This window comes from Theropithecus gelada, chromosome 1, assembly GCF_003255815.1.
Source record: "Theropithecus gelada isolate Dixy chromosome 1, Tgel_1.0, whole genome shotgun sequence".
In the NCBI taxonomy this organism is placed as follows: domain Eukaryota; kingdom Metazoa; phylum Chordata; class Mammalia; order Primates; family Cercopithecidae; genus Theropithecus; species Theropithecus gelada.
In genome coordinates this window covers 24,530,878-24,547,399 of record NC_037668.1, presented here as the reverse complement: position 1 = coordinate 24,547,399, position 16,522 = coordinate 24,530,878, and the positions used below count along the sequence as shown (strand labels likewise).

At 39.0% G+C, this 16,522-nt stretch overlaps 1 protein-coding gene across 1 annotated transcript in view; it reads right to left on the bottom strand.

The window, feature by feature from the left end:
• The window catches only part of IFI16 (interferon gamma inducible protein 16), a 41,566-nt gene extending 29,059 nt beyond the window's left edge, over nucleotides 1–12,507 (bottom strand). The window contains exons 1-6 of the mRNA XM_025383436.1: nucleotides 12,243–12,507; nucleotides 7,466–7,750; nucleotides 6,430–6,545; nucleotides 5,712–5,879; nucleotides 3,884–4,306; nucleotides 2,015–2,203 (exon numbers count right to left, since the gene is read on the bottom strand). Of these exons, the coding sequence (XP_025239221.1) occupies nucleotides 2,015–2,203; nucleotides 3,884–4,306; nucleotides 5,712–5,879; nucleotides 6,430–6,545; nucleotides 7,466–7,730 (1,161 nt within the window). The 5' untranslated portion in view covers nucleotides 7,731–7,750; nucleotides 12,243–12,507. The remainder of the gene's footprint in view (nucleotides 1–2,014; nucleotides 2,204–3,883; nucleotides 4,307–5,711; nucleotides 5,880–6,429; nucleotides 6,546–7,465; nucleotides 7,751–12,242) is intronic.
• Nucleotides 12,508–16,522: the final 4,015 nt, after the last annotated feature.

Below are 16,522 nucleotides of genomic sequence, written 5' to 3'. Positions count from 1 at the left end.
AGTTCTAAGTTGCTAGCCAGCTGGGACAAATACAGGATGTGAGGTCCCGTTCCAGCCAATGGAAACTGAACGCTGCAGTAGGGTGGATGCCTCAGGTTATAAATGACCTTGTCTCCTTTGTTTGGTATACTCTTGTGGCAAAACTGCTGGCTAGTGTACCCTTTCTACAAAAACTATAAAAATGGCCTTGTTGAAAAAATTAAATTTATATTCAAATACTATTTCTTTATGGCACCGGGGAACAAGCATTTCAAATACAAACAATCCCATCAAAAAGTGGACTAAGGACGTGAATATTCAATTCTCAAAAGAATATATGTAAATAGCCAACAAGGTAAAGAAAAACGCTCAACATCACTAATGATCAGGGAAATGCAAATCAAAACCACAAAATGATGCCACATTACTCCTGCAAGAATGACCATAATCAAAAAAATTGTTAAAATAGATGCTGGCATGGATGTGGTGAAAAGGGAACACTTCTACACTGCTGGTGGGAATGTAAACTAGTAGAACCACTGTAGTAAACAGTGTACAGATTCCTTAAAGAACTGAAAAGCTGGCCGGGCACGGTGGCTCAAGCCTGTAATCCCAGCACTTTGGGAGGCTGAGACGGGCGGATCACGAGGTCAGGATCGGGACCATCCTGGCTAACACGGTGAAACTCCCCGTCTCTACTAAAAAATACAAAAAACTAGCGGGACGGGGTGGCGGGCGCCTGTAGTAGTCCCAGTTACTCCGGAGGCTGAGGCAGGAGAATGGCCTAAACCCGGGAGGCGGAGCTTGCAGTGAGCCAAGATCGCGCCACTGCACTCCAGCCTGGGCGACAGAGCGAGACTCCATCTCAAAAAAAACAACAAAACAAAACAAAACAAAAAAAAACAACAACGGAAAAGCAGATCTACCATTTGATCCAGCAATCCCACTACTGGGTATCTATTCAGAGGAAAAGAAGTCATTATACAAAAAAAGATCATTGCATATGCATGTTTACAGCAGCACAATTCACAATTGCAAAAATATGGAACCAGTCCAAATGCCCATCAGTAAACAAATGGAAAGAGAAATGGGGTATGTATACACCGTGGAATACTATTACTCATCCACAAAAAGGAACATTCACAGCAACCTGGATGGAATTGGAGACCATTATTCTAAGTGAAGTCAGTCAGGAATGGAAAACCACACATTGTATGTTCTCACTCATAAGTGGGAGGTAAGCTATGAGAACACAAAGGCATAAGAATGATACAGTGGATTTTGGGGACTCAAGGGAAAGAGTGGGAGGGGGGTGAGGGATAAAACACTACACATTGGGTACAGTGTACACTGCTTGGACGATGGGTGTATCAAAATGTCACAAATCACCACTAAAGAACTTATTCCTATAACGAAGCACCACCTGTTTCTCAAAAACCTACTGAAATAAATAATTAAAAACATTCAAAATGGCAACAGTGTAAAATCATGTACTGTAAGGAAACTTAACAGGTTAATATTTGAATTCAAATTAACAAATTAGAGAGCCTCCTTTGTATACAACTTTGTCAGTGGGACATAATTTTGATCACTGCAAATAATTTTAATTTTCAGACTAGGTATTTTTATGGATCACTAAATACACACATATGTGTATTTTAATGTTACAAACTAGAAAGTATCACACACACACACACACACACACACACACACACGACGTTTTCGAATTCACAAATGGAGAACATGTAATTTTAAATCCCAACCCTACAATCACTTAAAAGTTTATATAAAATTCAGAGTTTAATTTCTTCAATAAAGTTCAGCTTTTCTTTCTTTTTAAAAATGTATCCTTCCTATCATATCATTCCATCCAGAAAAAAAAATTTTAAAAAGTAAATGTGAGTACAAGGAGAACATCTGTTTTCTCATGCCTCCTGCTGAACTCTGTAAAAAAACCTACAAATTTGTTTTTACCAAAACTTAAAGCAAATCATTTCCACTTTGGAAAACTAATATTTGCCTATTTAATTCTTACCTGGATAAAACTATGCATTTCTGAAATCAGTTTTGACATCTGGTTCTTTTTTCTAAGTCGAAAGCAGTAAAGTTGGAGCTTATCTCCTTCTTCACAGGGGATATTGTGACATTGTCCTGTCCCCACTACATCCATTTTTCCTCTGTCATCCTGAATTTCATAGATTGTGGTCTTCTGATTTACTGTTTTCTGTAACAAAATTAATATTCTGTTCCTGAGAATGTAATTAATAACAACCACATATGGGCTAAAGTCCCTTGTAAGAGAGTTAAACAAGATGCAGGACAGCAACTCCTAGTACAGATATGCATATATCTTAGGCCAGATCTTTGCAGAGAGCCCTCCCTCAATATCCTTTTTGTTTAAGTCTTTGCTATCTGAGGTATTTCTATGAGAGTTCTCGAACAATGAGTTTTCTTCCAAATTTCTACTGCTTTCACCTCCAGGGCAGCTATGCTTCCCATAGCACCTTGATACCGAGGAAGCTGAAATCTCTGATAGCCTTTTTAGGTCCCTGGCCCTATGCAAAAAGAATGGATATCTGCTACAACTATTTATTCAGTGAATGACGAGGAATCTGTAAGAAAAAGCAAGCTTTTAGTAACTCTCTAATTACTTTTTCTACCTTCTGCATTTACTGAGTCTCTTTCAATATTTGTACCCCCTCCTGAAACCAAGTCCTTGAGCTCAAACATTCCAGCTTTTCGCTATTACTCATCATTCTAGAATTGGGTTTATAAGAATCATCTTTTTAAGAGTGTGTACATAGGCCGGGCGCAGTGGCTCATGCCTGTAATCCTAGCACTTTGGGAGGCCGAGGCAGGCAGATCACAGGGTCAGGAGACCGAGACCATCCTGGCTAACATGGTGAAACCTCGTCTCTACTAAAAATACAAAAAATTAGCCAGGCGTAGTGGCACACACCTATAGTCCCAGCTACTCAGGAGGCTGAGGCAGGAGAATCGCTTGAATCCAGGAGGCGAAGGTTGCAGTGAGCTGAGATCGCGCCACTGCACTACAACCTGGGCAACAGAGCGAGACTCCGTCTCAAAAAATGAACAAAAAGAGTGTGTACAGAAAGTAATGCTAATGCAGGTTAAATGGCTTGTTCTAGGAAACAAATATAATGGATAGTGAATATTGATCAGATAAGAAATTGCTTGAATCAATAGCAGAGGATAGATGCTTTTTTGGGGGGGTTGAATGTCTCATGCTAACTAGTTTCATGAATTTGGACTGGAACATATCAGGAAAAGCACTCTGTGCTCTATTTTTTTGGTTACTTGTATATAAATGACAAATTTAGATTACCTGATTTTCCAAGTATCATCCAAATTCATATTTCCCAATTGTTCCATTTCATTTGGTCAGAACATTGTCCTACCTACTTTCTGCATTTGTTTTCCAGCCATGAGTAGTCAATTTATTTCTTACTCTGACTGTCACAACCAGAACTCAAGCCTCAGAGGACAATACTTCATTCAAAATAAAAACAATGTGATTTTTACAACAGTAGAAATAACAACCAAAGGGATAAACTTAGTGTTACATGTGTATGGATGTAGACCTCACACTGTCCTTGATCACTTAGCATAGAGAATAACAACTGATAAAGTCTTAAGGTTTCTCAGTGAACATTACCGTAAAGACCTAAGTTTAATGTTCTGGGATGGAGAACATGGGAAAGAAACATTAACAGGTCCCCTAATCCCAGTCTTATCTTCAGAGAAGTTTTTATCCACCTGCCATTAGTCTTCAGAGTCCTGGATTCCAATATCCAGTTTATAGGCAAAGCTTCATCTCACACATCAAGGCTTTTAATTTTAGGTGTTGGTGGAAAAATGAAACAAAAAAATTTTGAGGACTTACCTTATGTAGCATAAATATCCCATATACAATATTTCCTGAAGCTTGTTTGTGAAGAACATCAGTCTTCAGAGTTTCCTTTGCTCTGTTGATGATTTTATTTGGAACCTCAAACATTTGGTTAGGACCAGCTTCAGATACAGAAGATTCTTCGTTGACCTCTAGGAGACTATCATATTCCAAATAATCTGATATGACGATGATTTTCTTTCCATTGAATTTCTCCTTCAAGTTGGTGTTTAAAACCTTCACATGGAAGAACTGTGTCTGTGTAGCCACTGTAGCATGAAACATTGTTTTTTTCTCCATTTCTGGGGTCTCGTATTCAAATGGCTTCGTTGTACTCAGTACCTTCACTATCACTGGGCCCTTTTGGAGAATATTTTTTCTGGGAGTTACCGGACATTTGGCCACTGTTTTCGGGTTCTGTGTATGATAGCACAGGAGAACAAAGAAAAATGTCTGATTGAGAAATACAGAACTGCTATTCAGTGAACTCAGTATAACATAGGGCCCCAAAACTTGCACGGATGTTTCGAGCTGGAGTCAGGATAGACAGGGATTGCTAGCCAGGGCAGAAGATACCTTAAACTGGTATAATAGCAAGAGGAAGTAATAGAGGAGACCATATAGTGAAAAGATGACCTTTCTCTAAACAGAATCATCCTTAAGAAATAAAGCATAAGAGCAACATAAGACCAGTGGATACTGAAAGCCAGTGTCATGAAGTAACTTAAAATAAATTTTAGGGCCAGGCGCGGTGGCTCATACCTATAATCCCAGCACTTTGGAAGGCTGAGGCGGGTGGATCACCTGAGTTCAGGAGTTCGAGACCAGCCTGGCCAAAATGGTGAAACCGTGGCTCTACTAAAAGTACAAAAATTAGCCAGGTGTGGTGGCAGGCGCTTGTAATCCCAGCAACCCGGGAGGTGGAGGCTGCAGGGAGCCGAGATCGTGCCACAGCACTTCAGCCTGGGTGACAGAGCGAGACTCTGTCTCAACAACAACAGTAAATAGATAAATAATACATTTTAGAATGAAATAATTTCTTATACTATTTCTCTTACCAGCTTAAAGTGCCAGAGCCTAAAAATAGACAAAGTTAAATGACACTTAAAATGAAAAATGGTGCCCACCACAAACTACAGACATGAAGAGTGTTCAGTTATCACCAGTGCAGACAGGGCAATTTTAAGAGCACATCTCGTAGTGTTTCTACCCAAGATTCAGTTAGCTTACAGCGGGTGAGAACACATGTGCGATCAACCCCTCAGAATGCCCTCATCTCAGTAGGCTCAGACTGGAGACGCTCTGCAGAGTGTCATTCCCACTACCATCGCCTTTCTCAGTGTCAGGGCTCTAGCAGGTAGCATGCTAACAGAAACCTGGGTCTCAGAGTGGGTTTTCTTTAACGTATTTTCTCTTTAACATCTCAGTCTCCTTGAATTGCAATAGAACACTTTTAATGCAGGGGGGTTGTTTATAAGAAAAAGTGCTGAAGGTATGGATAACCTCATTCACAAACTAACAGGTGCTGGAGAGGTCTGACATGGAACACAGTAGACAGCGAGCCCACAGCTGACAGTTCTGTACTCCACAGCTCTCTCTCCCTTCCCCAAACAACACAGAACAGAAAACTTCCTGCAGTCAGAGATAATGTCAAGTTCATCAAGTATCCCTGTGGAAGCAAAAGATCAAAATGTAGTGTTTTCTCAATACGTACATTTGATTAACTAGCAGATTATCAATGCAATTTTTAAGTAACAGATGAAATCAGTCCTTTACTTTGGGTTGAAAAAAACAAAGCGAGACGGGACCAGGAAGAGTGTACCTCAGCTGAGGAAGTGTTGGGTGGAGCTGATGATGAGGTCTTGGGAGGTGGGGAAAGGCCCACGGCTGCGGACAAGCCGGCTCCTGCAGGACAGGGAGGCTGAGTCTGCTCCTCGGACATCTTACTGCCTTTCGTTCCAGCCTTCTCTTTGGTTGGTTTTTTTCTTTTCTGCAAGTGGTTTGATTTTTCTGTTATTTGTTTTCAGTGCCAATTGAAGTAGAGCACATTTTCGTTATTGGATAGTCGTTTTATTATTCCTAAGAAGATGTTTCTTAGAAACTTGAGAGCTTGCTGCCCATCTCTGGTCAGTTGTAAGAGGTGGGCATAGATGGTTTCATTAAACGAAGAAAGCGGAGAATGTTATACACATTATTTCTCTAATTATTTCTGTTATGGGATGTGCTGACTTGGGATTAGAAAAACTAGGTTTTTATACACATGGACGAAGTATTTACTTACCTGACTGTCATGTTGACACTCCACTCTACTAGAATGAAGGTACCACATTTATGTTATATATGTTTACATTATGTTTACTCATGTGTTTGGCTCATTGCTTTGATCATCAAAAAGATGTTAAGTTATCATACAATATGGTAAATCTGAAACTTGATGGGAAGCATGAAGAAATAACTGCCTGCTAGAGAAGTTGAGTGGAAGAGCCGTAGCAGAGCTTCCTCTGTGGGACTTGAAGCCTGCTCCTCTCCCTGAAGCTTACCTGAGCTCCAGGAGTTGCCTCTGCTCCTTCAGTGTTGACAGTGCCACTTGTGGAGGGTGCAGGTGAAGCAGGATTGACTTCCTTCTTCCTCTTTCTTGATGGGGCTAGTTGTTTTGCTGGAATAGATTCAATTTTATTCACAACCAATGCAGAAAAAAAGAAGACATATAAACGATCTCCGACAGCTGAAGCAGTTTCAATACAATTTGCTCTCCGTTCCTGCTTGAGGGTTCAGCTGTGCTTCAGTCTACCTCTACTGCATTAGCCCAGCCTGGCCTCAAGGAGGCCAGCAGTCACAAGACAGGCACAGGCACTGACTCATGCTCCTCAGCACTTTCCTCACTCCCCTGCTGTGCACTGAGCACATGCTTCCTGTTCTCTGAACCCCATGTGCTTCAGTCAACCCTTTCACAGTGTGGTTCTCCTATCATTTCCTTTTAAAAACAAATGTTTTCATGACACAGACTGATAGGTCACATTCCCCAGGTAAGCTATTTAAATTATAGAAACCAGCCAAAGGTTTCCATGAGGTAGGATATACTGATTTTGAACTTAGACTTTTTTAAATCCTTTTTTTTTTAATTTGATATAACAAGAGGGGAGATCAGACTTCTGAGAGACAGGCTCACATTTAAGTACTGCATTTTTTTAAATTATAAAGGGTTAAATAGTCTCAATAGAACAGATACATTAATTGACTAAATGTACATATTTTGAATTTAAACAACAATTTTTATGATTTTATTATTATATGAGCTTTCTAATGTACTGGAAGTCTCAGTCCCCCTTCAACTCCCTCTCACTTTTGTTCTTTCACTGATCCCAAATAGACACTCTGAAATCCATCAATCCACAACAGTAATGGAATGCCCTAAGTTGTCAACTTGTTGGCCTCTGAAGTACCCACATTGTCTCAGCAGTTGAGTCACAAATTGGGGAAAACACATCTCAAGTATGGCCGAGGTGGGGGTCTAATCAAGGTTGGGGAGGGTTTGGGGATGGTTGCAGGGAGTGGGTGTTCCCTCTTCCCAATTACCTTTTAACTTTTCTTTTTTAAGAGTTTCAGCCAGGTCTTCAAGTGTTGGTATATCTTTGAAAATTTGTATTAGTTTGCCCAAACCAGCATCACCTCGGAACTTTTCTTCCATCAAGTCGGCAATCTGAATTTTGTCATACTCTTCTCTCATTTTTACATTAAGTTTTAAATCCTTGCTCAGTAAAGACTTAACCATTCTAAAATGATAATCATTGATGACCTCTAATCCTTTCAGTAGAACAATGTTCTTGTATTTTTTTTCCATCTTTACAGATATAAGTGAGCCTACAAGAGAAAATGGTATACAGTGTTACACGTGTATAAGACAATTTAAAAGATGACGTATGACTATGTGAGTCAGTGGCCCATATGAAAGAGTTGTTCATGAATATGTGTGATAAAGAGGGACTTAATGACCAAATGTGTTACTGTAGAAATTGAGTGAAGAACTGCTGCGTTAGGAATGTCTAAGAAATTCTTCCCTTTGAATGAGAGTAGTTGAGTTGGGTCCAGTTGTTAGAGGGAGGTCTGAGAACAAGCAATTGTCTCAGTGTTTAGTGTGTGAGCTCTGCAGTGTCAAAGCCCTTGGTTCCTCTTCTTATCCTTTACTAGGGCTGGAGCCTATTCCCTAGATCCCGCCTGTTGTTTCTTAAATCTTCCCACACCCAGTATGACCGGAGTGGCCTAGGTGTAAATGGGCTGCAGCCTCCCACCTTATATGAATAACCTTCTGCTACAGCGCTACAGTTTCATGCTGGGGCACCGACACTATTCTCCTTGACTCTTCCCTAGTTGGCTGTCATTAACATCCTCCCTTCTTTGGTGCTAGACCATGGCTTCTGTTCTCTGTACCCATAAAACCATCACTTTGCTGAAAATCTGCATGCTTTCTAGTGCAGCATCACAGTATTTATTCACTGAAATTATTTTATTGGTTGTTTTATTTTTCTTATTTCAGACTTGATTTGTCTAATTATTTCTTTTTGCACAACCAGTTTTCTCTCGATAAGCCACATTTATATTCCACTGAAATCCTTCAATATTTCTCCTTTTTCTTTCCAAAAATTCCTTGCTTCCTATACTCTCTCAGAAAATGTTGAAGAAGCTGCATCTTTTTTGCTCCTAGTACTTTTGTATACCTTATAGCTATGCTTCACAAAGATGCCAGACACCTTGTGTCTTCATGCCTCATGACTTTTCTAGTTCCTTCTTATTGCCTGGAAAGCCATTCCCACATTTCTTTCTTTGACTACTTCCCATACAACCTTGAGACTCAACTGAGGCTTTGTCTCCTGGTAGATTTTTCAGAGTCCCCTTACGGACAGAGTGTCACTCCTCTTGACCTCTTAACACCTGTATATTTCCATGATGACAGTGCAAGATATGGATTCCAAAAATTTTTAATTAATGAATTTTTTTAAGTTTGGGAATGATGTCTTTGTGTATCTTTTGTATAACCAAGATATTTAAATTTCAGGGGCTATTAATTGGGCCAGGCGTGGTGGCTCACACCTGTAATCCCAGCATGCTGGAAGGCCAAGGCGGTCGGATCAGGAGGTCCGGAGATCAAGAGCATCCTGGCTAACATCGTGAGACCTCATTTCCACTGAAAATACAAAAAATTAGCCAGGTGTGGTGGCACACACCTGCAGTCCCAGCTACTCAGGAGGCTGAGGCAAGAGAATCGCCTGAACCCAAGAGATGGAGGTTGCAGTGAGCGGAGATCGTGCCACTGCCCTCCAGCCTGGGTGACAGAGCAAGATTCCATCAAAAAAAAATTGCTTCGTTCTTATGAGAACAGGAGGATGCTTGGATTGAAAAGGTCCAGAGAATGAAGGCAAAATCTATACAAAAACACATTATAGTGAAACTGAAGAATATAATAAACAAAACTACTCTGTATAGATCACCTACAAAGGTTCAATAATCAAATTGAAAGTGAATCGCTATATCAAAACTGTCCAAAGCAGGACAATGGAATCATTTTTATATAATACTGGTCCAAAGTTCCATATCAATTGCAAAACCAAAAAAAAAAATTTCAGTGGAAAGTTTTCACTTATTTTGTGAGTGTGCTAGAAACAATAAGTGCCTCTTCAAACTTTCCTGTTCTTTCTTGTTCTATAAACAACCCTTTCCTCCTTTGCCACGCCCCAGACATGCCTTCCCGCCTAATTGTTAAGGCACAGTCTCTTCCTTCCTGCCTAATTAGCCCTGTACAATTTAAAGCAGTAGCCAATCTGGTCAGCTTAGACTGTGCGTTGTGACTGACGCAGGCAGCACCCTTCTGTAGAAGCAAATATGCTTTGCTGAGAAATTTCCTGTTTAAGTGCTGGTTTTTCTTTGTGGCACCAAGCACATGTTTCTAAACAAGTGTGACAGCACAATTTATTTGCAAAATAAAACCAGATTTGGGATGACAGTAGGCTATGTATAATCTTTATTTCACTTAAATGTGAACGTTCACATGTTTTGTTTTGCAGTATTAGTGTTTGATTTTGGAGTAATTATTTATATCCCAGTGGAGTGTCCAGTAAGACAGTATTTAGAATATATACACTAAATAGCCTTTCTGAAGCCTCCAGATTCTTAATTTCAAAATCTATGTAGCTCCACTGCACAGAAGAGGTGCTTTCATCTTGTCTTAAGGGAAAATATAATTTTACATTTAGAGTTTTAATTTAGGCACAATGATATTTAAATAGAAGAGTCTCAAAAATTATTTTGTGATACTCAGGGCCGCGGTCTTTTTGCAAGACAAAGACTCATGCCACAAGAAAACATCTATTGAAAATAATATTTAATAAGAAAACAATGAATAAAATTAAAAATGCTGCCAGCCAAAAGATAAGAAGAGTGAAAAATAAACTTTTTTAGGTGCTCCTAATGCCTTAAAAAGAAAGCCCTGATCAAAGAGAAGAGAAACAAATTACAACAGCATGGTAAAGGGAGGGAAGAAAAAGAAGCATGACAATACACTCAAGCAATTGTCTTAGATAGTGAGATGATATAAATTTGTCATAAATTGAAGAAAAGATTGCAGATTGTTAATTACCAGCATATACCTAAGAGGTCTGACCTGTTAATTGACAACTTTCATCAAATTTGATTTAAGAAATCTACATACATGTTCTTAACAAAAAGTGAAAAAAATTGTTAAAAATTATCTTGCAAAGAATAACTAAAGAAAGCCAGTTTATCTATGTTTGTGTAACTTTAAATATACCTTAAGCCCAAAAGTAACTTCAGATACCACATAATGATAAAAGGTTCAATTCCTAGGAAATTATAACAGTTTTAGTTATGAATTTATCTAATGATATTATTTATTATTTTATAGTGCTTCGTGGTACTATAATTAGTATATATTTCTCTTCGTATACACACATGCACAGACATCACTACACACACATATATTTATATGTATGTACTTGTTTGTCTACATGATTCCATATACATATATTTGTGTGTGAATGTATATTATATGTACACATACATATGTGATTGTGAGAGCACTACAAGGAAAAAAACCAGTTTTTTTTTTTGAGACAGTTTTTTTTTTCTTGCTCACTTGCCCAGGCTAGAGTGTAGTGGCACAATCTCGGCTCACTGTAACCTCTGCCTCCCGGTTCAAGCGATTCTACTGCCTCAGTCTCCTGAGTAGCTGGGATTACAGGCACGCACGACCATACCCAGCTAATTTTTGTATTTTTAATAGAGATGGGGTTTCGCCAGGCTGGCCAGGCTGGTCTGGAACCTCTGACACCTCAAGTGATCAGCTCGCCTTGGTCTCCCAAAGTACTGGGATTGCAGGCGTGAACCTCTGTGCCCGGCCGAAAAAGCAAACTTTTTAATAGGAGATTTCAGTTTATGTTTCAATTACTAAACGAACAAGGTAAAAAAATCTGTAATGATATAATGAATTTGAACAACGCAATTAATAAACTTAACATTTATCTAATAAAATTCTGAAATCAACATTTAAAAATCTCACATTCCATTTAAGCACACATGAAATATTGTACCAGGCTATAGAAAACATCTTTTAAAAATTTGAAAAGTAAGCAATAGTAACCTTTTCCTAATTGACTTCCCCTCCACTCCCCTATACCCTGCCACAAGGAAAAAAAAATCATTAACTTTCAGGAGGCAGAGAGTAATTCCAAAATGACTGAAATTCTGCCCCTAGCACCCACTGTAGAATGGAGCTAAAGTAAAAGATCAACATATTTATGAAAATATTAAGACATCATGTACCATGAATAACTGTGTTTGTGAAAGTTAAAAAAATTTTCTACTCTATGTGTACATTTGTTCTCATGTTTTGTAAAATTGAGATGATGTCATATAATACACCTCTATGTTCAGATGTGTTTTTTACTTAATATTCTTTCATGATACTTTTTTCACATCACTATCTTGAGAACCCACCACAGCTACCGAGTTTCCAACGCTTCTTCCAGCCAAAATAACCAAAGCCCTCTTCTAAGTACCAACTTATGCCAATACACACTCAGAGAATTAGTTTTAAAATCTGCAGTGGTCAAAATGCATTTTCTCTTGTTCAGTCCTCAGTTGTGGTGGAATAAAAGAATCCTGTTATCTTCCTAAGTAAATGAAGGATTCATATCAAGCAACTCGGCAACTTTTCTGAATACCCAGCCCTACTCCCATGGCCCCATGACCCTGAATAACGAATACTGATTGTCCCCTTGTGATTTTGGGGACTTCAAGGAAGGAACAAGATCATATTTACAAAATCAGCAACAGTACTCACCTCACTGGAAATTTTTTCAACACTAGTCCAGATGTTGAGATCTTCAGCAATGCAGAAAACAATGATTATTTTGTGTGAGGGGGGAGATAAATCAGTAAAGTTCCCAGAAACGGAACTGCAGGATGTTGTAATCTTCAGAAATGCCAAGAAAATGAAGTATGTGCAAAGATAACAAGGAAAAAAGGCCTTGGTTGAGTCAGTTAGCTGACTAGTCCTGGCTTGCTCCTATTCTGTTATTGCCCCAGAGAGAATGGAGTAGGAGCAATGTGGAGACTCCTCCCACCAGTGTTTTTAGCTTTCGTTTCTGTTAGTCAGAGAAAATGAACAGTTTCCTGCTGGCAAGGGCTAGAGGGTGTGGTGAGGGGAAGTGGGGGATGAGAAATTACTTTAATGGGTCCAGTGAACATTTTTCGGGTGATGTGTACACTAAAATCTCTGACTTCCCCAATATGCCATATGTCCATGTAACAAAATTACACTTGTACCTCATAAATGTATATAAATACAAATAAATAAGTTTTTTTTCCACAAAATTAAATAGCTGAAAGGAATTCCAACATTAGAACTTTCTTACCCAGCAGGCTTACATGTGGGTCATTAGAGACCTATATTGTCTTAAATGATGCTCAAATATAAGAGAAGCAAGGTGGCTTCTTCTCCCTCCTTTCCTGTGCACAGAGTGGCAGTGGCAGGAGGAGATCTTGGTAGGAGCATCTATTGCTACTAATACTTTACTGCATCTCCTGGATGGGGAAGCATCTGCTATGAAATCGCTGTTTGTTTAAATACTACCTGAATTATTCATCCAATTGTTAATAACTGACAAACCTGGGGGATTTCCAGATCAGAAAGTCATTATGAATATGTAAACCCTTCCTCAAATTTATATGAAGGAGTTGAACACTAGCTGTCCTCTTGACTATAACTAGGTTACTTTACTTCAATGATTAGATTCATGATTGCTCATGTTTTCTGCATTATTCATGGATAAATACAAGTGGGTAGTGGGCTCACAATATGACAGCATCGAAGCCTTGAAAATCCCAGAAAATGCACTGAACTTCTGGCAGCATGAGGAGCCTGTTTAATCCTTTGCTCAGCAGTGCATTTTTCTCTGTTAAGGACAATGGATGCCCTTTAGAGTGCTGTAACCCCAGGATGTTAACTAAATGGCGTCAACTAGCAGATGATGTGGTGCTAACCCAGCAGCAGATCTGCAAGCAGGATGTGGTCATGAGTTGGAAAAGGGGCCCCATTGACAGTTAATATGTACTATTCAAGGCCATCTACAGAGCAAAAGAAAGCTGATTGTTTTAACCCAAACTAGGGCCATGAAGGGGATAGCTGAATTCTGGATTTCAAACCACACGAATAACTTTATCAAAGAAGGAATAAGTCAAGAAAAAGCAAAGAGGATCTGGAATGGCAGCCATAAACACCTCTGGGTGTTTATGGTGATCTTTTACTGGCTTTAGGTTGCTCTTTATGTGGATACATTGAGTTGGCCTTAAGGCAGTAGGTAGAGAAGGATATTAGGGAGGTCATTGAGAATCCCAATCCAGAGGTCAAAGGGTAAGGACCCTTGGAAGTTATGACCATTCAAAACATTTTCTGCCTTTTATTTATAATCATTTTATATGCAGTAATGTCCTCAATTGGGACTCCAGCATACAACACACAAATTGCTGTCACCAATAAGGGCAGTTCAGGACAATGCTCCATAGTTCATACGGCGAAGGTGAAATTTTCATAGATGAAGAAAGAAATGCTTAAAAATGTGCATTTTCCCCTACTCTGTGGCAGTGGCCAACAATGGTAATTTGTGCTATCATACAGAAAAGTCATTAGTAAAATATACAAACATTTCTGATAAAGCGAAAAATATACAAAAATTTCTGATAAAGTGAAAAATGTGTGAATATATATATGTATAAATTATGTAGCTACATTATTAAAGTGACTAAATTTATATTAATCAGACATTATTTTGGATAAAATCTCTCAATTGTGTACCTATTTTTTAACAACTGAGGGTTCAGTTTCCCTCTTTATGACAAAAAGCAGCTTACTATTTTACCTTTCTGGCCTCATTTTCCATACTGTTCCACATACACCAAAGTTTTAGTTGTGCAGAAACATTTATGTCACTTCACACTTTGGAGTATTTGTAGGTGACATTTCTCCTGTCAGTATTGCAAATGTCTTTACCTTGCTAAGAACAATAACACCTATTGCATATTGGTTTTTCATGATGCAATAGACTGTGGTACATGCATTGTTCACTTGTTTTTCAAATCAACCCTATGCAGCAAAGTTTCCCCTTTTTAGAGAAGACTACTATCTTAGTTGACTTGGGCCTTCTGGATGCTGAGGGCTCCAAAATCAAGGATGGCTAATTTGGTTTCTGGTATGAGCCCGCTTCCTGGCTTGCAGATGGCCATATTTATGTGGGGTCCTCACCTCGTGGTGAGAGAGAGAGCACCCTCTGATGCCTCTTCTTATAAGGGTACTAATCACATTATGAGGACCCCACCCTCATAAACTACTCCCCAAAGGCCTTGCTTTCAAATATCATCACATTGGGAGGTTATGGCTTCATCATATGAATTTGGATAACATAATCCAGTGTGTAGCAATAATTGAAGCTATTTTCCAAAAACTAAGCTACTAGTGTTGGAGCCAGATTCAAACCAGATCCATCTTATTCCAAAGCCCATGCACTTGACCGCTAAGCAAAATTTCTTCCTTGATTTACTAATTTTTACACACATTTTATTCTTTAGCAAAACATTCATATCCCATTTAAGCTTATGTGAATGTCATTTTCTTCATTATCTCTTTACAGATTCTCCACTTAACAATATTAGCACAAGGGCATTGTTTGGGTTCTCATGCTTCCTGCTGGGGCTGGACACTTGCTGTTAAAACACAGGAATCTGATTTTCCCAAAGCCTAAACTCAATTATTTTCTTTTTTTGGAATACTAACATTTGTCTCTCCAACTCTTACATGAATGAAACCATGAATTTCAGATATTGGCTTTGATGTTTTGTCCATTGATTCTCAGTTGAAATTAGAAATCAAAGTTTATCTCTTTCATCATACTTGGTTTTGTGCTGTTTCCTTTTCCCCACTACATCCATTTTTTTTTTTTCTGTATTATCTTGTATGTCCTAGATTGTGTTCTACTTAACATATGTATTTTGTGATTAAAATCAAAGTATATTATTATATGATAGGGCTAAAGGCCAATTCAATTCTATAGACAAACTGAGATAAGTGTTAGAAATGCAAAATAATACAGAATTATGGACATACAAGATGGGAGAAGTTTATGGTGCAAATACCTATCGCCTTGGTCCTTTTTTCTTTTTGTTTTTTTTTTTGGCACTTGCACCAAGGGTGAATGTAGTTAAATAGTTAGGTGGCTGTTGTGAAAACGCCCTGCTGGACTAAGAACCACCCTATATAAGCACAAGGCAAGCTCAGACCAAAGAAGAGGCAGACCACTCCAGGCTGGTTGGTAGTCAAAGAGCTAGTCAGGAGAAACTTACATAGGAGGCAGTCTTAAGCGGGAGCAAGAGAAGGCAGATCTCCTCCTCCGCAATGCACGTATGAGTAGTCTTTCATACAATGAGAAAAAAAGAGGAAGGAAAAGCCAGTAGGGGGCTGAGGGTGGGGATAGCTATACTGATAGTGCCTTAAGCCATCTGGTTGCTCTCTTAATCTATTTACTTCCTGCCTAAAGGGATTGTTTGAGTTTCCCTCAATCCGTTCCACATTGCTAAGGAGGGGGAGGATGTTCCTGGAAGCAGCAGTTATATCTTGGCGCCAGTATGCATTTTCCAGTGAGACTGCAGCCTCTTATAACTCAATTTGAGGTCAGTTCCCAGAACACATTTTCACAACAATGCCATTCCTTTCTCTCCAATCTGAATGCTTCTCTCAGCCAGTCCTTACTTGAAATTTTGTAGTTTCTGTATTGCAGTTTTGTATTTTACTTTTCCTGTTGCCCAAAACTAATGCCATAAACTCCAGACAACTCTGTTGGCTGAAAGGGCTTCTGTAGTTCTAGGGTCGACCTCTTTACTTTGGAATGGAATAAAAAAGAGACTCAGTGTTGAGGTGGGAGAGGAGAGTGAACACATATGGAAACCTTGGGAGTGATGTGAACCAGTCATGATATACTGTACACAGCCAGAGTCGGCATCAGTCATCTCATGTTTATTGCATGTCACATGGAGAAAATATGAATGAAAAGTTTCTGTCTCATGAAAACT